We start from the raw sequence: 26,086 nt of genomic DNA on the forward strand, positions 1-26,086 counted from the left end.
CACGCCCAGCTGGGCGGAAAAAAAAATTTTTAAATGCCATCTGTTGGTGCGTACTGTGAGAAATGTCTCTCAAAGCAGAGAATCAGCCTTTCACATGCAAAGCAGATACTTCCCAACAGACCTATCTGAAAATTCCCCAGGGAAGTAAGCATTAGGGAATACAATTGAAACTTTGCTCCTGTGAATGTATCTAAGAATAACAGGATGAAACTGAAGCCAGGTAACTTGAAGCAAAATGTACAGAAATTGTGGCTGCATTACTGTAAGGTCTTACTGTAAGATCTGGAAGAAGTCTTTAATATCATTTAGTTAAGCTATGATCATTTTGTAGATGGGGAAATTAAAGTCTTGAGCAGTTTAAAAAAATTGCTTGGCTTAGTCACACAGCAAACTTGTGACCCCTGGTAACTAAACCAAGGGCTCTTGGCTCAAAGGACAGTACACTCTCCACCATCTCACAGTGCTGACTTATGATACCAATCAGAGCTCAGTGAGAATAAAATATAAGAACTTTGTTGTATTGCCAGAGACAGAGAGAGACAGAGAGACAGAGAGAAAGGGAGCTAAAGTAGCCTTTATTTTATGTGTGTACTGGTAAATATTATATATTTGTAGAGGTTTTGTGTCTTTATTTAACAAAGTAAAAAAGCTGTTAATACCATGTCACCTGTTGGAAGGACATTTTGATCATTTACTGATCAATGAAATTTTAAAAACCTGGGAATAACAGAATTTTCTGATGCCTTTGCTTCTGGACATCATTAGAATAAAGTTCACTTCTCAAAATACTGGACCAAGACTTCAGAAGTGGAAAAGTAAAATCTATAATCAATGTGTCTTTATGACTGAATTTCCATAAGTTTACATTTTATTGTAGTGGGGATGAGAATTAGTCTGCTCTAAATGGTTCAGGTTACCTGATGAATGATGTATAGAATTACAGGATACCATTTTTGTGTGCGTGTGAGCAAGACGCAGGAATGATTCAATACTTGCATTCAGATAATCAGGCCATTCTTGTGTGATTTGCACAGTCAATATAAACCAAAGACAAGCATTTTCTATTATTTATACAATAATAAGATGGCAAGTCAACTTCATAAAGCAAATCAAATAAGTCCAGTTGACCAAGAGAGTATCCCAAAATGACACTCAGAACTTCTGCCCTACACAGGCCAAGGATAAAAATAAATATTGCCCTCAAGTTACTGAAAACAAATCCAAACTGCCTTGGGTATTTTCAACCCTGCCCACTTTCGGAGAAACAAAGTTCTCCAAATTAAAGCAAGAGCTAGTTAGTTAGCATCATCTAAGTGTCTGAAGATATGTTGGGGTGAAGATCAGTTAGATATGGTCCTTGATCCCAAGAGATTTATATTTAGTTAGGCTGTAATAGACCATAATAATAGGTTTTTAAATGGTTGGCAGCATTATCATTTTTCTTTCTTCTACTTTCAAATCTATAGAGTTTTAAACTTAGTTGATATAAAACTTGTACCCAATAAATGAGGCTGACAGAAATGAAAAAGAAAGGAGGAAAAAACTAACAAAAAATTTATTGATTCACGTAACTGAATTGCCCTAATCCTAATAATGCAATGACTGTTAAGAAATCTTTAAATTAGTTCATTCTTTTGCATTTAAAACAGCAAGTCTCACTTTTTAAAACTGGATTTGCAGGGAGACAGATAATTGAGGGATGTCTCATTGTAACAGGACAGAGATGTCACAATGGCCTTGAGCTGACCTATTCAAGACTGTGGCCTTTGTACCCTAAAGAGAATGTCCAAGACTTTGGGTGTTTTTGCCCTTACACTTGCCAAATACCCTAGGAGGACAATTTCACAGTTCATACCCAAAACTCATTTCTTTTCCCACTTCAGTTAAAAATAATTTCAATATGTTACACAAATATTTTTCTGTGTTTTGTGTGTGTGATTTTTATAATTCAAGCATTATTTCAACACACGACAATTTAAATGTGTATCAGCCATAAAAAATATGTAAAGGTATTGTGGTAAAAGAACAATGGTGGATTGGCAGTTAAAGGCCCAGCCAATAAGGAAAAATTCTCACATTTATAAAATGCCTTCTTATTTATCCATTGATTCTATAAGTTAAATGTTAGCTTGCATATTAACAACTGATAGTAATTTGTAACTTACACAGCATCTAAAATAGGCACTCTTATTTTCATGTAACACCAACCCTGTTTCAACAAATATTTTTTCTCATTATTAGAAAAAAAAATGGGGCTAAGAAATGTTTAGTGTCTTGACTAATTTCAGCATATTAATAAGCTAGATTCAAAGCTGGTTCTCACATTAAGACCTAGGTTTTTTTCACTAACATATTCTACCTGTCAGATTAAGCAATGCTTAATAGTTTAAAATAGGTAATAATACCTATTTGAAAAGGCATTATTGAAGCTCGATGATTTTCAGACTAAAAACAATTCTCATTAAATACAAACACAATTTTGCTTATTAATTTGAATAATTAGTTTACACAGTGCGTTAAGAACTTATAAATCTGAAAGACATTCTGGAGAATACACCAGTCTGTGTATTTTAAATTGTTCCCCTATATATTGTGATTAAGAATGTATCTTGGCACTCATCTTTCTAGTATCCTGTATCAATTCTATTGAGAAAAATTTTCATATGCTACTTTTTCACTTTGTGGGAATTAACATTATAATTATTTAAATATTTGCTGTTTCTGGATTGGAATCAACTTGGAAATAAATTAAGTTACCTAAGGAATGGGATATAATAAACTGTAGGACTCTACATTCTAAAACTCAGCAAAACTTATTAAGTTACCACATGCCAAACACTATTCTAGGCGTTTTATGGTACATTACCTCTAGTGATCCTCTCAATATCCCTGTGAGTTAGGGACTGTGCTCACCCCATTTTATAGCTGAGAAAGCTAAAACGTATATAACTTACTTGCCTAAGTACACACAAATAGTAAGTAACAGAGTTGGAATTTGAATCCAGACAGTTTGGTTCCAGAAAAATTATAAATGTGACACCAAGTGATTAATTCACTAATAAGTATTTCCTCTTTGCTTTTTTTTCTTTTTCTCCAAGTCCCACATTAACTGCACTGACATTAATATTAGAATCCTAAGCACATTTTTTTCAAACAACATAACAATGAGTAGGTAGGCAAATTTCTACAATTCCTTTCAACAGAGCCCCTAAGAATTCATTGAATTCAGAATATATATTTTTTAATGTTTCTTTATCTTTATTGTTGAGACCATTACAGATGTCCCCCTTTTAACTCCACTGATCCCCTCCACCCCACATCCATCCCACCCCCAGAGCCTCCCCACACCAATGTCCCTGTCCGTGGGTCATGTTCATAAACATACAAGTTCCCTGATTAATCTCTCCCCACTTCACTCCCCTCCCAGCCTTCCCTCTGAGATCCCTCAGTTTGTTCCAAGCTTCTGTGTCTCTGGATCCACTTTGTTCATCAGTTTATTTTGTTTATTATATTCCACATATAAGTGAGATCATTTGGTACTTGTCCTTCTCTGACTGGCTCATTTCACTTACCATAATTCTCTCTAGTTTCCTCCATGCTGTGCCAAAGGCCAAAAGGTCCTTCCTCTTCACAGCCACATAGTATTCCATGGTGTAAATGTGCCACAGCTTTTTTATCCACTCATCTACTGATGGGCACTTGGGCTGTTTCCAAATCTTAGCTATTGTGAATTGCGCTGCTATGAGCATAGGGGTGAATAAGTTTTTCACGATTGGTGTTTGGGGTTTCTTGGGATATATTCCTAGAAGTGGCATCACTGGGTCAAATGGCAGGTCAATTTTTAATCTTTTGAGGAAACTCCATACTGATTTCCATAGTGGCTGCACTAGTCTGCATTCCCACCAGCACTGTACTAGGGTGCCCTTTTCTCCACACCCTCGCCAGCACTTGTAGCTCATTGACTTGTTGATGATAGCCATTCTGAGAGGTGTGAAGTGTTACCTCATTGTGGTTCTAATTTGCATCTCTCTGATGATTAGTGATATTCAGCATTTTTTCATGTCTGTTAGCCATTTGTATGTCCTCTTTAAAGAAATGCCTATTTAGGTCCATTGCCCATTTTTTAATTGGATTGTTTGTCTTCCTTTTGTTAAGTTGTATAAGTTCCTTATATATTTTGGATATTAACCCTTTATCCAATGTGTCATTGGCAAATATGTTCTCCCATACAGTGGGCTCCCTTTTCGTTTTGTTGATGAATTCATAATATTGAGGGTTGTTATATCTAAGTAAAAATTCATTCATAGTTCTGTGGTTTTAGTGATACCATTGTAATTAGCTAGTTATTAATAACACGAAAGGAGCAAAAGGAAGGCCAGACATTATAGGCATTACTATCCAGGCAGCTTCACCAGGACAATGCAATTTCACACTCCCCAGGAAAACCACCAGCCCACTCCCTGCAGATCACTGGAGAAAGGGGTCCAACAAAGGAGAGAGAGGCGCATGTGTAGTGAAGTTGAGGTAACTAGGTAAGGTGACTGTCAGTCAAACCTGGGAACAGAGATCACTGACCAGAATGGGCAGGGGCACTGCAAGTCCAAGGAAGTTTGGGATTACATAATCCCCCAAACAAAGGAGTTGACCCTCTTGGCTCTTGGCTCCAGGCTTGCTCTTGGCTCTCTTGCATCACCTGTGTTTCCTCCATAGCCACGTGGCCCTGCATACACCACATGCAATAGACTGATGGACTGCAACTGGGAACACAGACCAAGCTAGCCTGATGCTGGACTGGACACTGCTCCAATATGAAACAAAATTTCTGGACCCTGGCTTTGATTCTAGCTCTGCTGAAGCCACAGCTATACTTCTTCTATGCTGGGGCAAAGGGAAATGGGACCTTGGAGACTCAGGGGTTTAATCTCACAGAAATAAAGCTTTTTACAATATTTCATCCTCGAGTGCAAATCTCAGAAAATTCCTTTTCTCAGGATATCACAAGAACCCACTCCCACAAGCAACATGGAGTTTAGTTGTTGGTGTAGATGTGCCAAAGATACTATGAGAGGCAGCAATACCTTCTGAATTACCTTATAGGGCAAATCTCTATCCCTGTTATTTTCTATCAGAAAAATTCAACTACTGCAGTTTCACAACATTGGAAGGTATCAAACTATAGGGGAAGATTTTGAAGAACAATGTCCTTTGGTTTCATTGTAAGCCATATCACCCTTATATAACTTTATATTATTTCCAAACCTCTGTTTCCTAATCAGTAAATAGGAATAATAAAGCTGAACTTGAAGTGTTGTGATGGAAGTAATGTGTTTAAAGTGCCAGGCACAATAAGTGGTAGATGTCAGTAGATGTTATGATGATACTTATTTGGGTTAACTTGTACCAGTCTCTGTTTTTTGATACAACTAATTTAGGATTAGCTCATTATATGACTGATTAAACAGATTAAAAAGTGGTTTACATTTTAGATGAGCAGAATGACAAGAATGAAACCAATGACACTGACATTTTTTACTACTAACCTCACAATATAATTTATAATTGACTTACAGACAAATGATTGCCTTTTTGATCAGAATTTGCCAAATGAATAAAACCTGAGTAGAATATTATTTAATTTATGCAACAAAAAGTTTGATTAAAGCTTTTTACGTGTGTGTGTTTTTAAGAGAAGAGGAAGAAAGGTAATGAATATTAATCAGAGTGTCAGAGAAACTATAACTAATCTATTCCTAGATATACATTATCATCCAAACAAAAATGTTTCCGTTAGGAAAAATAATAAATTTTGGGTTGCCATAACAATGGCTGGACTAAACATGGCCAGAGAGAATATAGGGAAAAACACTACAGGTGTCTAATACTTAATATTGTAGTTGCTTCTATTTAGAGACTAGTTATGATTATCTCTATGAATAAATTATTCTACAAGACCTAAAATTTCTATTCAAGTTTAGAAATAGAAATTTTAGATTACCTGAAATTTAGCTACCATATAGTGGCCTTTCTAGATGTAATTAACGCAACTAATGATCTCCATGCTGATGCTCATTTTGAGAGTAACAGTACAAAAGGATCTTGTTTGCTAACTAAAAGAGCTTTTCTAACACCCAACAGGCACTATGATCCTAACCTGATAGAGCTATAATGACTCACAGGAATTCAGTAACAGGAAAGAGGCACTTACTACACAGGAATTGAATGTCCCTTAGAGTAAATTCCTGCTTTGACAATCACTGTTTAGCAATGCGCATTGCAATTTGTTCTCAAAGATGAAGAGGAAGTTGGAAATGATGACAGAGAAAAAAGAATATAAATTATTTGGATTAGATAGTTCTTTACAAGTTAAAATATTTACCTCAGGCTTGAAATGTAACTTCGTCAATGAAAAAATGGGTAATTACCCACTAAATTAAAAACTTTTCTGAGACTCAACTGTTCATTGTTTTTTCTCATCATCTGAATAATTACAATCAGCAGGGTAAAATTGCCAGAAAATTCTAGAATGATCATGTCTACTTTTAGGTAGAAGCCATTAAAAAATAAGTAGTGAAGAAAGAATGCTAAACAAATGGATCGGGGACTGAATACTTTTCCCCTTGAGTTTGTTTCCATATTGGCTCACTCTTATAATAGATCCCCCATTTTAGGTAAGATCTGTTGAGAGTAATTAAGCTAGATGGAAGTGATAAGTAAAATGATCGCTAAAGCAATTCACGTTACTTAATACATGAATTAGCAATGTGTAGTATTTAACTTCCTTGCAACTTCTCTTTTTTGAATTTTGCTTGTTTAGAAAGCCATTTTGTATTTTGGGAAGTTGGTTTATAATAAGATTTCTCCTTGAATATTTCTAACTACAAGAAAATATTATATAAAGTATTTGATGTCCCAAAAGGAAAAAAAAAAAGTAGTCACTTCTGTTTAGATATTCATCCTCCCAATGATTATAGACATAGCACTTTCTTCTTCCAGATTTTTTATAAATTATTACTACCTGGCACTACATTGTCCATCTATCCCTATCATCTCTTCTCCTGCTGGAGCTTGGGAATTGGATTAGTTTTGATGATACCTACTTTCATAGCCAAGAGTCAAAATAATCTACTGTGTCTATGTTCTGTTCTATGATTCATACCTGTCCATAACCTTTTCACAAGGACAAGGAAGCAATCTGATGTGATCGTGATAGAAAGAAAGAAAAAAATAAAAAATAAGAAGACAACTATATCACTCATTTATGCATTCATTTAGCAAATTATGTCCTTATGTGTTTAGAACTGTTACTAGACAAACAATAATAAATACAGGCCTTACTATCAAAGCACTTATAGTCTGGTAAAGGAGATGAGATATACACAAAAATAACTATGACAGATTTGGAAAATAAGTGCCATAAGACAGTAAGAAATATGAGCATCCAGAAGAGAAATAAATTGTTTCTCTATGTTATTAATCTTACAATAGGCATGATGAAGAATTCTTGGGATTCAAGAGTAAAAAAACTCACTCCCTCACTATCACCTCCAGCTCCAGAAGAGTTCCAACTACCCACCAGACAATTTAAATTTACCATTGGATATCTCTATTTGGATATGTTACTGGGATTTCAAATTCGCCATGTCTCAAATCAAATATGTCATTTTTCTCCCTAAACCATCTATTGTTCCCTATCTCTACTCCCAAGCGATTTCCCTACTTCTACTACTAAAGTAACCCTCTCTGTATATCTCAGTCACTTTCTCCCTATTGCCAGTCAATAGCAGGTCAAATCACAGACTTTCTACTTCCTTAAAACTTTCCCTCATACCCTTCTTTTCATTTTACTGACAGACCCTTAGACTTTCAATAACATTTGAACTATTTTCTTGAACTTTTACCTTTCCCAACTGTGTAATAGTCTACCTCTATCCTGCTCACAGATTAATCGTCCAAGTTTATAACCCAATCATGTAATTTCCATGCTCAAACACATTTAGAGGCTCTAAACTAATTTACTAAATGAGTCAATATTTCTCATCCTGGTATTCAACATATCCTGAGGCTGTAATTCCAACCTTATCTGTTCAACCAGTGATTGCCTTACATTTCTAGGATAGCTTATACACATGTTTAATGTTCCTACTCAGGAATTTACATTCATCAGGAACCTCCTCATTTTCAAGCTTCAGAGTTCATCATAATTTCCACTTTTATATGAAGACGTTTCTGATGTCCCTACACACAAAACTAAGCTAGTTGTGAATTCTCCATTTCATTTTTGATTTACCATTGAAGGCCTACAGTATAATCAAACTTGTAATTAGTTGGCTCCTCCTCCTTTTTTCACCACTTTTAAGGCAAGGGCTGAGTCTGATTGATCTCTTTAAACCTTCAGCATTTAGCGTAGTGTGTCTAAAAATGTGTACAATCCATTTTTTCCCCAGGAAATTGAATGTTCAATCATTAACGAATGAATTTCTCCAAGCAATTAAATTCTTCAGATACCAATAAATTGATGTTTGTTCCTGCTTGCAAATGCCTAAAACATTATAATCTTTCCTAAATTAATGTAAAGTTCAAAAAGCTAATGGCACTTGAAGAGGAAGTTTCTTCCAGGGACTCCTTTTTGTTGGAATCCCTCTTCATTTAAATTCTCTCAGTCCCAGCAGTCAAAAGCTCATGGATCTAGACTTAAAAGCCAAAGGGGCTTAAAAGCCACTGTAGGGGTCTGTTCAGCTTGAAATACAATTTCGAAAACCTCTGCAAAGAATGACAGTTCCTTTTCAGGAAACTCCCATACATATCTCAATAGAAAGCTTTGCAAATTGGAAATTGTAAAATATTATACCACCAACCAAGTAATAGAAAGTCACTCACTGCCATGTAGAAAGATTCCCTTGATTTTCAGAAAGAGTACAAAAAACTATATTGTATTTATTTAAACCTCAGGCTAACAAAAAAAGTCAGAAAGAAAAAGAAAGCCATCAATTTCTCTAAAAGATCATTATTTAAGAATAAATTACTATGCAAAAAAGCATGGATCTTCTTGACAACTTGTGAATTTAAGACAGATGAAGTACCGAAATATGTTAAGCACTCTAAGTTTGGGGAACATATAAAGCTTTGAAATCAATGTGTTTCCGGTAAAGGGGGTTGGGGGAAAAAAACTTACTAAATCAGCTTAGGAAATGCTTCATTTCCTGCACAGTATCTGGCAAGGAAAACATAAAACAGGTAGAACCAGGCGCAACAAAATCATACAACTATATGGGAAAATCTCTCCAACTCCTAGGCACCACTCAGTCGGTCAAATTATGCTCCCAGGCTAGAAATTTCTAAGATAAATGGAGTGGTTTATACAGACACTTGCCTGAAGTTAACAGACAGGCTTGTTGGCAGAGGTTGAAGAAGGTAGTCATTACTTAACTGCTGTCTCTGCTCCAATGGGAAATTATCTTACTTGGGTTAATAGTTCATTAGAAAGAAGACACCCTTAAAAGAGAGGTTAGGCTCATTACCAGTGAGCTAAAGGAGACAGGTATTTTCCAAAAAATGACCATATAGAAAAATCTGCCAGATCATCTCTGGGTCATCCTTAATCTTTCCACCTTCTTAACGGCCACATTTTGCAGGCTGTTCCTATTGATCCTATTCCACTTTGCTTTCAGAAAGACACGTAATGCATTCAGAGTTTAACGATGCCAGGAAAGTAGTGTCCTGATGCTCGCAGAACAGCCTAGCCCAGTCTTTCAGAATTTATACTGACCGGACACCTGTGTTGTGAGCAGTGTTTTTCATGCCTTCAAGGCTTCTGTAAATCTCTCCCATGCATACTGAAGAGTTACTTCTAAACTGGTGCATTGATTTCTGTGACACCTCATAAAAATTCTTTATTTTAAGAAATCAGATTCTTCGGCTCTTCCAAGTCAATTGGATGGCCTTGACAGCTACAGAAACTTAACCCTGAAATCTTCAAGATGCCTGGTAAGCCATCATATGTAATTTTGAAATATATGGGGATTTGTTCTAAATTTACAGATATATTTGAGAAATTAATGATAAATGTTTTTCAAGGAGTATGCTTAGTTTTTCATACATTATCACTGGAAATTAGAATTCTATAGGAAGCAAACTTTTGAAAACAGCACTAGCAAAATGAAATTAGAACAGAATTTTTTGGGTTTTTTTCCAGGGCTCCTCAAAGTCAGAGTCAATCTTTCCCAACTGTGCTCTTTTATGACAGTTTGTACTTCGGTTTTCTCATTTATTAAGGCTGTTTTGTACTAGACTTACATGCTTATTTCTCCCAATAACACATTTACCACTGAGGGCAAGAACAACGTCCTGCTCATTTTTCATTCCTTGCACTGCTGAGAATATGGTAGGAGCCTAATAAATATTGATTAAATTTAACTGCTCACTGTGGATCTCTCTGGAAGAGTTAAAAGTCAATTACAATCATTTCTTGCAACTGGTCACTAATATAGTCAGGGCTTATGTAGGTACACATATAGCCTTTATCTGAGTTTCAGAACCTGCAGCCAATGGGCAGGGTTTTATGTCTGTAATACCCGAAATGTTATGCAAAATGTTGTGTGTAGATATGTGCATATTTCTGGAGCAAACATCTATAAACTTTAATCAAATGAATCCCCTCTTTACCCACCCCACCTTCTCAAGGTATTAGGATTCACTCCCCTAAGCAGCTTACTCAACCTCTCAGTTTATCAAAGCCAAAATATAGTTGGGACAAACATGGGCCAGCATCTGCAATGTGATATTTCCAATTACAGCCTTTCACCCACACACGACAATCTTGTTATTTCTAGACTTATATCTGAAAAGAGGACATTTTAAACCAGCATTTACCCCAGATTTTTATGCTCTGAAAAGGTCACTGGATATTCCCAGTACCTTTATGATGTTGTCAACGACACTGCAAGGCTGCTGCGCCAGCAAACATTTCCCTTCGGTGAAAACAAACCTCCTCTCTGTAGAGCCCTCTCTATGCACTCACAGTCAACACCCACACACTCCACTCAGCAGACGAATCGCTGCATCTAAGTTTCAGGGGAAGCTCCCTGATGGTAAACTGAGGCTAACAGCCCCTACTAGTGAAATCTGATCCACATTATCAGAGGAATAAGAGAAAATGGTACCTATGTTGTCGTCACTGCTACAAAGACTGGACAGAAGACAAAGGACGGTCACTTGAAGCAGTTTCATGGTGCCCGGGGATTGTCGCAGTGGCTCCTCACTCCAGAGTCAGACAGGGATAACTCCCTTCCAGTCTGGCAGGACCTTATTAGCAAATGGAAAAGGTGTGCTGAATGTGAGCAGCCACTGCCCATGCCTACTTATTTCGGGGGCTCTGATAAAGAAGGGAGGAAATACACACACTCCCTTTGGGAGTTCAGCAGAGGAGATTTATTGTTTCAGTCCCTTACAGGAACTTTTTTTTTTTTTCTCTCTTCCTTTGGCAGCCACTTGTGTTTTTGTTACTACATTATTTTGTTCTTCAACAAAAAGGTCAGGGCGGGTTTTGAACAGAAACAGATCTTTCTTGAGAATGGATCATGCAGCTTTCTAACTTTTGTTTTGAAAGTGCGTTTTGGAGTGGTTATAAAGGGACCTCACTAAAGAGTGACTCAGTTTGGATAAAGAAGCTTTAACTGCCTGAGGGTTAAGTTTTAGAGTAAAGTCCACAAGGAATCAACTTTTCTTTTCTTTCCAAATTGAAAGCCAGATTAGCAAGGACCGCCTTCTGAAGATAAGTCCAAAATCTTAATAAGTAGAGCATACCCTACCCGTAAAGTAAGCAAAGAGACTTCTGAAGGGATGTACAGGGAAGTGTCTCAGGATATCCCTAATAGAACTCAGCAAAGACATGTAAATGTTCACTGATCATTCTTGGGTTTTATTGGTGGAAAATGATGAAGAAGAAGAAAAAATTACAATACCCTGAGGGTGCAATTGGAATGGCACTGAGGTGGGATGCTCCAGCAACAAACCGGTGAAGTTGGGAGGGATGGATTCTTCAAATCAGAAGAGCAGGCTAGATATTCTGTAGATCGGGGATCTCTTTAATATTAGTAGTAATTGATTAAAACATGGTGAGTACACAGCCACAACCCTGGCTGCAATCCCCGTGTGTGCCAAGTAACTCTACACTCTTCCTCAGCCACAGGCTGCACATCTCATCTCAGATGATTGCCCTTTTCTATACCTTTAGGCATAAGCCTCCTGGACAAAAGAGGGTCAGTGCATCAGTATAAATTCATCTGCTACACACACACAAAAAACTATTCCAAAATTCTACTTTAATCTGTTTATAAGGACTACACACATTTCACTGCTGCATAGGGCTGGGAAGGATTCCTTTAAAGAGGGGTTAGAGCAATTTAACTAATCAGAACTCCCCAGAACACTAGCTTGTTTCATCCAAAGTTATGTCAAACCTCACAAGTTCGATTTTGTGTATAAACAAGACTTAATTTTACTAACTTTTCTAATTTATTTTCTAAAACCGACTACTTTTGGAGTTGTTACTTTATCTGGCATATCCTGGAGAGTACAGAGACAGCAATGTAAGTGAATAAATGTCACATGCACATTCCAGAAATAAGATGGGGTGTGGCCATGAGCTCACCATCAAGTACTCACATTGCCTCACTTCCTGCACTTTGCTCTGCTTTATCCCTGGAGCTTTCAGCACACAGGGTCACCATTGATGTTGCTCACAATCATTGCTATAAGGATTCAATAGCATTTTGATTTCTCAGCCCTGACTCCTAAGCATTTCCATGAAAAAGACTAGATATCTATTCTAAGAATACTTGATAAAAAAAGTATGTGTAGTTAAAAGACAGGACCTATAGATTTAAAAACTAGAACTAAAAAATTTGCATTTTTAAGTGACTAGGCAAAAATATAGAAGTAATATAGTGGGTCATCATTATCTTATAAATCAGAAGATATTTTTAAGATAAAATAATTAAAATAACAGTGATTGACACTGAAGAGATGACTGATCGATAACATAAACAGAAATCACAGACAGAAATGTAAATATAGATATATAGATATAGATATATTTGCACATATGTGTATCTATGTGTGTCTGTAGAGAGAGATTAGATATATAGTAAAAATAGTTCATACCATGTATTATTTAAGAAATGATTTTGACAAGTTGTTAGCCATCTTAAAATAATTAAAGTTAGGTCTCTATTTTACTTCAAATACCAGAATAAATTTCTTAACTGTTAAAGATTTAAATGTAATAAACAAAATCACACAATTTTAGGAGAGACTATGGGTGACTATTTGCATATAACTGGGTGGAGAGGACATTTTTACATGATATCAAAAGCAGAGCACCTAAAAAAAAGACTTGATCTGTTTCCTTACATGAAAATTAAAAGATTTTGGCTCAACACACCATAAGACGAAATGGCAAATAAAAAATTTGAAAAATATAATACACAATAAATATTTGATATTTTTAATGTGTAAAGACCTCTTAGTAATCGGCAATAAGACAACAACTCTGCAAGTGAAAAATAGACAAGAACATAAAAGAAGAAACAGAGGCCCACAAAATGGAAGAATGTGTTCATCTCACTAGAAATCAAAGAAATGATTATTTAAGAATTGAAATAACTTTTTTTTTTTACTTTAAAATATAATTAGGTATATTTTCTGACAATGCTCAGTTTTGATGAATGCTCAAGAGTGGTTAATGTCTTATCCTTGGTGTATGGCCTTTCTGGCCTGTGACTTGACAATATACATTACAACTCTTAAAGAATCATACTCTTTGAGCTTGCAATTATATGGTTAGAAACTTGTGCTAAAAATGAAGATGCTCATTAAAGTTCATGTTATTATGAACATTTGTCAACAACATTAATTATTAGGAATAAGATGGAATATTATTCTGTAACAAAATAGTATTAGAGAAATTTTATACATGTGAAAATATATTATGATACTTTTTGCATGTACTTATGTATTTATGCATTTAATATATAAGTAAATATATACATATGTGTGTATATATATACAGAGAGAGAAAGAATTAGAAAATGTTAACACTGTTTATCTCCTGGTAGTTAATTATGGATGGTTTTTAACTTATATTTGTTTATTTTTCTTAAAAACCTTTTTGTAAACACATATTTCTACCTTTAAATAACAAATCTTTTGTTTTACCTGATACTTTTTGTTTAATTTAATATTTTGAGGGAATATTTATACAAACATTTTATATACATTCTACCTTAATTGAATATTTTAATTATTAGTAAGTATGTTACTTGAGTACTTTAATGAAATAAAATATGTGAGAAGAACTAAACCACCCTAACCTGAGAGAGGAAAAGATGTTTCTGTTTTTGTTTTTTTCTCAATTTGTCTTCTGTATACCTTTTATAATCGAAAAGATAAGTTGTGATTTTTTTTCTTTTGTTTCCCATGCCCAAGGAGATATATCAGAAAAAAATCTTGCTAAGAGAAATGTCAGAGATTTTGCTGCCTGTTTTCTTCTAGGAGTTTTGTAGTTTTGAACCTTATATGTAAGTCTTTAATCCATTTAAGTTAATTCTTGTATACAATGTAAGAAAGTAGTCTCGTTTTACTTTTTTTGCATGTATCTGCACAATTTTCCCAACACCACTTATCGAATAGACTATCTTTACCCTATTGTATGCTCTTGCTTTCTTTGTCAAATATTAATTGGCAATATACTTGTGGGTTTATTTCTAGGCACTCTATTCTGTTCCACTGACCTATATGTCTATTTTTATGCCAGTACCATGCTGTTTTGATTACTCTGGCCTTGTAGCATACTTTGATATTGGGTAGCATGATACCCCCAACTTTATTCTTTCTCAATATTACTGAGGCTATTCTGGGTCTTTGTGGTTCCATATACTTTTTGGATTATTTGTTTAGATCTGTGAAATATCCATTGGTATTTTGATAAGAATTGCATTGAACTATAGATTGCTTTGGGTAGTATGGACATTTTAATGATGTTAATTCTTTTCTTAAATGTTTTTATTGATTTTTAGGAAGAGAGGAAGGGAAAGGAAGAGAGAGAGAAAAGCATCAATGTGAGAGAGAAGCATCAATTTGCTGACTGAACCTGCAACCTGGGAATCAAACTGGCAACCTTTTGGTGCATGGGCCGATGCCCAATCAACTGAGCCATAAGGGCCAGGACTAATGAGGTCAATTCTTATCCATGTTTCTAATTATTTGTAACTTCTTCAATTTCTTTGCTTCAGTGTCTTACAATTTTCTGAGTGCAGGTCTTTTATCTCCAATTGCACTAATCATCAGAAAAATGCAAATTAAAAACATCTGTCAGAATGGTTATTATCAATAAATCAACCTAGGGGGGTAGAACAAGATGGTGGCATAGGTCACAGCTCCACCCGCAGCCTCCCCCAACCACATCAAAATTACAACTAAGATACAGAACCACCATCACTCAGAGCCTCCTGAGATCTGGCTGCACAGAAGCCCCACAACCAGGGAACCGAAGCAGCACGGAGACCGGTAGGAGGGGCGGGGACAGGGGCGGATCGGTCAGGATCCTGGAGATGCGGCCGCGGGCCCACACCCAGTGCTGCCGCTTAAACCCCGGAGGGAATCTCAGCGATGGGGGTTTCCTGGAGGAGGGGTCCCATCCCCACAGCAGGCCCCCAGCCCAGGGCTCCAGGGCCGGGAAGAGACGTCCCCACAACTCTGGGCTGTGAAACCAGCGGGGACTGTGGCTGAGGGTCACGGAGGCTCCGGGAGCCCCAGCAGCTCCTCTTAAGGGCCCGGCACGGACTCACTCGGATGCTCCCTCTGAGCCCAGCGCCGGGCAGCAGCCTGAAAGGACCTGGGACACTCGGGGAGGAACTAACCTGCCTGAGATCCGGGCAAGAGGTGGAGGGCGGCTTCCTCCCAGGCGGAGGGGCTGAAGAAGGCCATGGCTCCTTTGGCGAGTCCTCCGGGCACACAGCCCGCAGGCAGGCGCCATATTTGAATCGCCAGCACCTGACTCCCACCTTTGGCCCCGCCCCGTGATTCCCAGAGGCCCGGCCCCTCCCCACCTGCAGCTCATCCAGGCCATTTCCAGGGACTTTTCTATGCAAGTGGCCTCTCGAGTCTCATGCTTAGGACTTTCCTAAAATCTCTCAAACAAGCAGCAGTGGGCCCTAAACGTCTTGGTAAGCGGCCCCAGGCCTGGAACTAGTGGCAGCTGCATTGGTTCATAGCTTGGCCTCTCCTGGACACCTCCAAGCCCAGCACAAGTAGCAGCCAACTACGGTTTGCTGTGTAGCTCATGCTGGGTGGCCCTGGGCAAGGCACTGGCACAGGCTGACTTTGCACCCCCCGGAAGACAGTGCACCTGGTGGTCAGACTGGACCACGCTGGATCACAACCCTACCACATCCACGAGTGACACATTTAAGGGGCTCACTTGGTGAACATCAAAGCCCCACTAAAGTAAATCCTGCTCCACAGAGGTGTCTCCAGCACAGCGGCTCTTTGGCTGTAGTTGTAGCTGGTCCTCACAACCAATTGGCCGGGGGCTGAATTCCTCCCAGTGACACCTACAGCAGCCAAGGCTCAACTACAACAGGACAGTGCACACAGCCCACACAGGGGAGCACCTAGAAGGCCCAGCTCAGGTGACTGGGGAGGCTGAGCCACTGCACCCTACAGGACACCTACTACACAAAGCCACTCTACAAATTTCAGGAGACATAGCACCTCTACCTAATACATAGAAACAAACACCTGGAAGCAGTCAAAATGTGGAGGCAAAGAAACATGTCACAAAGGAAAGAACAGAAGAAATCTCTAGAAGAGGAACTAAATGAAATAGATCCAAGCAAGCTAACAGATACAGAGTGCAGAATTTTGTTTATAAGGATGTTTAATCTGACTGTTAGGGAAATAACTGAGAAAATCGATAATAAAGTATCAATTTGAAATGAAGGCTACAGGAACTGAAATGAAGAATAATTTACATGGAATCAACAGTAGAGTAGAGGATGCTGAGGAATCAGCAATGTGGAACATGAGGAAACAAAAAACACCCAATCAGAAGAGCAAAAAGAAAAAAGAATCCAGAAATATGAAGATAGTATAAGGAGCCTCTGGGACAACTTCAAGAGGCCCAACATTCATATTATTGGGGTGCCAGAAGGGGAAGAAAGAGACCAAGAAATTGAAAACCTACTTGAAAAAATAATTACAGAAAACTTCACCTACCTGGGCAAAGAAATAGACTTACAAGTCGAGGAAGCACAGAGTGTCCAAACAAGAGGAACCCAAAGAGACCCACAGCAAGACACATCATAATTAAAATGACAAAGGTTAAAGACAAAGAGAGAATCTTAAAAGCAGCAAGAGAAAAGCAATTAGTTACCTACAAGGGTGCACCCATACGAGTGTCCGCTGATTTCTCAACAGAAACCTTGCAGGCCAGAAGGGAGTGGCAAGAAATATTCAAAGTGATGAAAAACAGAACTACAACCAAGATTGCTCTACCCAGCAAAGCTATCATTTAGAATTGAAGGTCAGATAAAGAGCTTCACAGATAAGAAACAGCTAGAGGAGTTCATCACCACCAAACCAGCACTACAGGAAAAGTTGAAGGGTCTTCTTTAAGAAGAAGTTAATGAACAAAAGAATCTGACAAAATAAATAGATCCAGAGACATTGATGCATTCAACAGACAGTCATATCTCAGAGGAAAGAGGGAAGGGGGGTGGAGGGTGGGAAGAGATTAACCAAAGAAATTATATGCATATATGCATAACCCATGGACACAGTCAATAATGGGGTGAAGGCCTGGGGAGAGGGTGGGAGGGAAGTGGAGGGGGTCAATTGGGGGGGTGGAATGGGACACCTGTAATATTCTCACAATAAAGATAAATTAAGAAAATAAATAAAATAAAATAAATAAATCAACCTAGAGCTAGTGCTGGTGATGATGAGGAGAAAAGGGAACCCTACCTAGTACACTATAGGTAGGAATGAAGATTGGTGCAGTCACAATGGAAAACAATGTGGAGTTTCCTCAAAAAATTTAAAAATAAAACTGCCTTATAACCCAGCAATTCCACTTTTGAGTATTTATCAGAAGAAACCCAGAACACTAACTTGAAAGAATATGTACACCCCTATGTCTATTGCAGTGCTAATTACAATAGCCAAGATATGGAAGTAACCTATGTGCCCGTCAATAAACGAGTGTGTAAAAAAGTGGTGGTATGTATAAACAACGGAATATTACTCAGCCATAAAAAAGAATGAAATGTTACCATTTGCAACAGCATGAATGTACTTAGAGGGTATTATGCTATATGAAATAAGTCAGTCACAGAAAAACAAATACCATATGATTTCACTTATATATGGAATCTAAAGAACAGAATAAGCAAATAAAAAAGTTGGAACAGACTAATAGATACAGAGAACAAATTGATGGTAGTTAGTGGGGAGAGAGGTTGGGACACTGGGTGAAACGGTGAAGGACAAATTGGTTATTACAGAATAGTCATGGGGGTGTAAAGTACAACATAAGAAATATAGTCAATAATATTGTAACAACTATGTATGGTGCCAGGCGGGGGGGGTGCATAGTTGAAATACTAGGGGAAATACTTTGTAAAGTAAATGATTGCCTACCACCATGCTGTACACCTGAAACTAATATAAACATGTTGAATGTAAACTGTAATTGAAATAAAATAAAATAATGAAATAAAAAAAATAGAAAAACTATTCTTACTTCACAACAACTCCTTAACCTGATAGGGATTAATCTCATAAGACTATTGATACTAAAGTACATGAACATGGGGGCAGCGGGGATCATAAAAACACAGTCTCTCAGAGATGAGATATACAAAAAGTTACTTTAGTGCAAATTCTTACCTAACATTATCATTTGTCAGGAATGATGACAAATGATGAGTGAGCCTGCATGTCAACAGTTGAAACGATTGAACCTCATTACTCTGTGAGACAGTCCATTCTCCTGTTGGACCATTCTTCTTGTAAAAAAAATACAAAAAAATTTCATTTTCCTTATCTGCCTTACAATGCTCTGCAAATAACTGTCATAAATTGATTTTTTATGTACAAAAGTAAATTGAAGTGTGTTTATTCCATTAATTATGCAAATCATATGAATAAATAAATGAGATTTTTCTAAGAATTTTTGGGAAATAGGATGGCTTATAATTTATTCAAGTATATTTGATAAAGCACAGGTATGATTACCTCTGGAAATCTAGAATATATAAATTAACTGAAAAGTAAACAAGCAAGTCTAAATTTCTTCAATAGTTTTCTCAATGTTCCATTTAGCTCAGCCGTTGCCATATACCCCATGTCCAAGGTTTCTGCTCAGCTCACTTTTAGTGTGCCAGAAAGAGTATCTTAGGGAAATATTCTTTTCTTTTGTCAAATGATATCTATTAAAAGTTATTAACTGTGTAGTATATGCCAGGGATTTTTTTATAGATTATTTTCATAGAAAACTGTGATATGTAAGTTGTGGACCCTGAGAAATAAGATACATACTAAGAAGGACTCCCAGTGGCCTATTGGTTTCAAATTTAAAAAACTGAGCCTTGAGGCTATTTCTATATGAGTGCTTCTCATGCGAACTGCATTTCAGGGAGAAGCCTGCACTAAACTACCTGCCTCTGCACTGAATTGCCTGCCTTCACTGTGTTTCCTCCAATTGAGCCAACTCTTATAAAGGAGTTTCTGAAATTCTATTTCAACCAGTAGGACTGAGGCTCTCTTCATCCAGCTGGAGCTGTGCAGCTATATTCCCCATCAGCTTCTTCACCAACCAGTCAGAGCAGCTCCATTCTGACCAAACAAGACAGTGCTTTTTAGACCAAATAAACTGTGAGGCCTTGGTGTCCTCATTTGCATGAGGCCTAACCAATCTGGGACCAGCGTTGGAGACTTCTGTATCAGTCCCTGCCCTTCTGACTCAGAGAACAACTTTTCCTTTCCACTGAAGACTGGAGATGTGTCCCCTGCTGGAGCTGAAGCACTGAAGATGGAACAGGGGAGATGTCTCACTGGAACAGAGTGGAGCAGACCAGGGCAGGGCAGAGCAAACCAGCGAAGAGCAGAGCAGAGCTGTCTAGCCAGAGAGAGCCCTGGCCCCAGGGCCACCTCCTTGTCTCAGGGCCTCCTAATAGCAGTTATGAGGTTCTAACAGCAGTGCTGTTTTCACAGCTGTGCTGTATCACAAGCGAGCTGTTTGCACTGAACAGTTTCATCTTGACCGCACCCCAAATTGGGGATTCCTGTAGACGTTGAACTGACTCCGCTAAGGACCTTTCAGTTGACAACGTGAATAACATCTAAGTACCTTTACTTTTCACTCTATATATGTTCCACTAATTTACTAATTTTGCTTTATTAATTTACCTGTTCATAAGTTTATTCCTTTCCCCGCCACCCATTTTAGTTCTTACTTTCATTTCTCAAATCCCTTTTTGCGTTGTCAGTCTCTGTGGCCATTTCGTAATACTAGAAAGAATCTTTCGCCAGACTAGATCAGAACCAATTTCAAAGCATGATGAAGTGATTTATTTACATGTCCCTTCCAAATTCCAGATGAATGGAAGTTGAAGTTAATTCTTTAAAAATCGTGTTGCTTTTTTCTCTCTTTTTTTTCCAAGTAAAGAAAGGCAACTTGCAGGCACAGCTTTCTGGTATTTATAGAAACATGTAAACTTAAAGTTAGAAACAGAATGCTTGTACTAGCCCATTTTTCTTAATAAACCACTCTACCCATAACTCCATGAGAGAGTTACCTTACTAATGGTTCTTGGGCTATACCCCAGGGATTCAAGAAACCGCTGCTTGCTCTTTGCCTGTATTTCATTCCTAATCTTCTTAGTTCTTTTTCTTCCAGAATTCTGACTTTTAGCTTAGTCTATGCCTCTACCTATTAGTGTTTTAGTTTGGTTTTCTTTTTGGATACTGTATCTCAGATCAACATTCTGCTAACCTATGGAGAGGTTTCCCAGATATTGATGTTCTCCACCCTCCACCTTGACTCTTGTCAAAATCAGCTGAGATTTGTAGCGAAGATTTTTACTGCGTACTGAATGTCCAACTCCTTGTATTAGGTAGGTTCATGTGGCTAGTTCTGGCCAGAGGCTTTAAAAAAATAACATGTGTTACTTCTAGGACAATACATGAAAGAACAGGTATGCGTCCTCTATGTTTGCTATTTCCCTTTTGTGGCGACTCTGAGACTATGTATTCCTGATGGGCAGTCTGGGTCCCTGTGTGACTGTGTGGAGCAGAGGTTTCCACTTCCAATATCATAGATCTGTTGTAAATTTTCATGAGCAACACATAAACATCTGTTGTATTAAATCAATGAAATTTCAAGTTTATTTTGTTACTGAAGTCTATCCCGACCAGTAAGGATCTTATTTATTACTTTCTCCTAAAAATCTTGATTTGATAGAATTAAAATGAAATTGGTTAGACTTTTCAGATATCATCAGCCTCCCACATTAAATAGTAAACTCCTCAGTGGCAGAGCATTTGTCCTTGTCATCTATTCCCACAGTTTAGCACAGTGCCTGACACAAAATAATTAACTTTTTATATCAATTAGGTTGATATCTCAGCTCTGACCCTAACCTTTTAGGAAGATCTTATGTCGAGTCTTATTTTCTCTCCACATTCACCTGCTCCATTTTTCCTCCAGCAATGGAAGACATTGATCTAATTGAAGGCTCACTGATTGGACCAGGAGATGGTTGAGAGGGAGGGAGTCCAAACAGCTTCTTAGAGATCATGAAGAGTTTCTTATTTTACTGAGAGACATTAGTGTAATATGAGAACATGTGTTAGGGGCACACAGTCTTAGCTCTGTTATTTTTCCTATGTGACTAAGGACAAGTTAATAAAGCTCTCTAATACTCAATTTCTCATTTTTAAAATGGAGAAAACAAATAATTCTCTCATGGAACTGTGGAAATAATACCTGAGATTCATATATGTAAATTACCTGAAGCATTTGGCACTCCTCACGTTCCTGTTACATGACACTACAATAGAAATAATTTTTGTTTGAGTCTTACTCATTTACCAACTGACAATGGCAGTTCTTGGTTCTGAAAACTACTAAGTTGATAGTATTGTTTCAAAAAGTAAAGACAATTTGAATGGAAGTATGCTAAAACCTATTAGTTTCTATATACAAATAAGATACTGCCTTTTAAGTTCTCTGAAAATTAGAATATTTTCATAAACTAGTGCAAATAGTTTTATGAACAGGGAGTTCATAATTAAGAACATGGTCATCATTAAATGCCTTGCCTTGCCTTGCCAGAATGCAAACAATTTTAGCAAAATGCATATGGTTTTGAACTAAGCTTTTCAAAATAAGTCACTTCTATTTCATCACCACCTACAATTGTTTACAATGTTTTCAACTTTATTAGACTAACACTGGCTTAGTATTTTCCCACCCTGTGTAACTAAACATAAAAATATCTTGGACGAAAAACAAAGCTGGCACCCACTTTGACTAATCCTTTCAAAGCCAGACTGCGGTCAGAGGAAATGACATAGTAATGGCTTTCACAAGAAGATGAGTGTTGTATCTGAGCACATTTCCAGTCATAGAATCCAAATGTCCTGTCTTGGGAGGTTTGGGATTTTGATATCCTGGACTGGCCTGATGCTATACAACTGACAGTTTTGCCCATGTTTATCCGTGAATCTTAATATCAGAATTACCATATGGAGTTTTTCAAAAACATATTTGTAGGCCTCATCTATAAAATTTCAATTTAGGAAGTCCAGGGTGGGGACTAGAACTTATATAAGGAAAAAATATATATGTTTATGGTGGTTCTGATGGTCATCTTTAGTTAATAATTAATGATTTAGAGCATTATAAAAATATATTTTTTAAAATGTGTGCTTGCTAATATGTAAAAGGAAGCAGCTGCATTTTCTGGTCGTCACTCTCAGCAACCATTCCAAAAGTCTTCATTTTGAGATTCTATAAGTTAACAATTTTCAACGGGTGTGCTGTGGTACACTGTGTGCTACAAGAAGCACATGGGTGAGCCACAAGGATTTTTAAAACATGCAATACCTGACTATTTAGTCAGGGGCACTGACCTCTTTTCCCTTAGACTGTCAAATAAAAAAAAAATGACAACAGTTACCACAATAATAGCTGCCTGGTGTGAATGAATCAAAATTATACCCTTTTTTGTGTGTGTCAGATTGGCAAAAAGTAAAATATATTTTTTTGGTGTTTTGCAGAATGTTAGTAATGTTTCTGTGTGTGATGAGATGAAAAAGGTTAAAAATCACTGCTATAAGTCTTTCTAAATGACTCCTATCAAGCTTTCTCAAATCAGCATAATGAATTTTCAAAAGCAGTAACAGTATTTTAGAAGTTCACTTTTACAGAAATTTTACTGCTTTAAATTAAAATATAAATTTCATTTATATTGTCAAACTCACAGCTAATTAAACCTGGCTTGATCTTTTAAAGTGGCAATGAGTCCAGTCTATGGAAAGACATAATTAGTTTTTATGATTTTGAGCTTTAAAATCCCAAATATTCTAAATAGCCTTGAATAATTGTTCATAAATCCCCCTTTGAATCTCATTATATTTGCATCCTGATTTATAGAACAAGAATAAAATACCTCCATATTCTTGAGGTAATGGTTATATTCCAAGTGGTTTTAGGGTTTTTTTTTTCCCCCCTTTCTATTTGGCTGAGTTAAACACTCAGATTTGAGAGATGGTGACTAAGGTGTGATTCCATTAGAATGGCATTCTGTCTAATCGGTTTAATTATACCATGTTTTATTTCATGCTGTCCAAATAATATCTTAATTATAAGTTTGCCACCATAGAATTATGCTCTTTGGAAAAAAAAATACCCATAGGGCAAGTGGCTCAGCTCCTTAGCAGTAATTATGTTCTATATAAATTAATAAATTAGCATTTGTGTTTCTATACAATCAGTCTCTTTTGAATATGACTTTCTTGGTTTAATTTCCCACATCTGACAAATTTGAGTTTCTGGGTCTTTGAAACTGAAAACCAGTAGCTGATCCACTGTGACCCAACCAAGTCATTCCTCTATGGAACCCTGCCTGAGTGTCACTGATGACACTCTATTTTGTTGTTGTTGCTGTTGTTCCTTTCAAAACAGGGAATTTCTAAACTTTATTATTCATTGAACTATGTAGAACGTATTTTCTTTTATTTTCCAAAAGAATTATTTTAAGCTTCAAGGATGGCACTTTAAGCCTTGAATTCTAGAGTTTAAGGAAAAAAAAAATTGCTTTCCCATTTTGATAAATTCTAATGTTAGTTTATTTTGTCTTTTTTACCATTTCACTGAAACTCTGACTTGTTAAATTATTTACTTGTTTAAAAATAGATGCTTTTTGCTTTACATTCTTGTTAACATTGACGAATACTTTTTGGTGGAAGCTTATGCATGTTGTGAAGGAAGCTAAGTAGCAAGCACCTCAATTTCACAATACTCACAGTTCTATGCAATGGGTAGCCAAGTCTTGCATTACAATCAGGTGCTTTATCCTGAAGTTTCTCTTTGCAGCCTGCTCTTTCTGCACTTAGAGAATGAGAAGATCATATAAACTCGATAGCTGACACTGGTCTTGACTTGAATATGTCTAAATTTCTAAAACTGACTTGACTTTTAAATAATTTATGCCAAATTTCCATAGTACGCTGGACACAATTGATATTGCCTGCTTTCTCTTAAGCATAATTTTTGAAAGACATTTATAGTTTATTGATGAGAAGTCAAGAAAAGATGAAACTTGTAAGTGCATGATTTAGAATATCTAACAATTGTTGAAGGATCTCGTACTCTTTGGGACAGTATGGATGGACCTGGAAAATATTAATATGCTAAGTGAAATAAACCAGGCAGAGAAAGATAAACATCACATAATCTCGCTTATATGTGGAATCTAAAGAACTTAATAAACTGATGAACATAATAGATTCAATGACATGGAAGCATAGATCAGACTGACAAATGTCAGAGGGATGGAGGAGGGCAGGTGGGTGGGCGGGGAGAGAGTAACCAAAGAATTTATATGCATATATGCACAACCCAAGGACATGGACAATAGTGGGGAGAGGGACTGGGGAGGGGGGTAGGACAGGGTGGAATGGGTCATTGAGGAGAAAAGGGGACATCTGTAATATTAAAAAAAAAAAAAAATTAAAAAAAAAAGAATAACAATTGTTGAAAATACCAAGATTTACCCACAATGATTTCTTATCCCAAAGTTCAATGTTAACTTGTGAAAAGTATCTAAATTCAGTATTTTAAAACAAATTTAAATGATTATAACACAATAAAAAATGCACACATGGAAACAAACAAAAAATAGAAAGAACTATTATATGTGGAAAGACAAGAAAGAGAAAATACTCAATGCTTGCATATTAGGATTGGCTATTGGCTAACCCTATCTTAGGTTAAGTTAAGTAATAGCCATCAAGAATCCTGGTTTGTCAACTTGAACTTGGAAATATTGTAGCACAATGCTTCTCTAAGCATAAAAATCACCAGGAGTGCATGATAAAAAATAAGGAACATAGGTTTAAGTCTGGAGAAGATAGTAAACGTCCTAAAGATAGGACCCCAGAAATTATACTATCGAGAAGTTCACCCAGGCAATTCTTCTGCATGCTGAAGTTTGGGAAGCACAGCTAGAGTTTGTTTTGTGTGTGTTTGATTTTGTTTACTTGTTTTCCCTAGGGCTTACTAAGTGTGAATTCTATGTAGAGCCTGGGATCTGTCAATCAGCAACTAAGAAAATCAAACCCTTTGAACTTGATGAGAATTGATGTGGTTTTCGCAAAGATATTCAATCTGTATTAGCTGTTCAAAACCAGCTCCAAAAGCAAGAGGTCCATCAATCATCAATACCCGGGACTCCAGGTCTATCTCACACACATCCTTTCTAGCTCATTTGTAGGTGTAGGAATGTTCGTGAGGAGTGAAAGA

The 26,086-nt window shown here is 37.0% G+C and overlaps 1 protein-coding gene across 4 annotated transcripts in view; it reads right to left on the reverse strand.

Annotated features, from left to right (window-relative positions):
• The window catches only part of EMCN (endomucin), a 102,670-nt gene extending 91,263 nt beyond the window's left edge, over positions 1-11,407 (reverse strand). For 2 of the 4 annotated variants that reach the window (XM_081120898.1, XM_081120899.1), the window contains exon 1: positions 11,160-11,407. In XM_081120898.1, coding sequence (XP_080977024.1) covers positions 11,160-11,226 — 67 coding nt within the window. In that variant the 5' untranslated portion in view covers positions 11,227-11,407. The remainder of the gene's footprint in view (positions 1-11,159) is intronic. The other 2 variants (XM_081120901.1, XM_081120900.1) reach the window with 2 other exon arrangements.
• Between the last annotated feature and the right edge of the window lie 14,679 nt (positions 11,408-26,086).

The sequence above is a fragment of the Miniopterus schreibersii genome (genome assembly GCF_964146895.1).
Source record: "Miniopterus schreibersii genome assembly, chromosome: 1".
Lineage (NCBI taxonomy): Eukaryota > Metazoa > Chordata > Mammalia > Chiroptera > Miniopteridae > Miniopterus > Miniopterus schreibersii.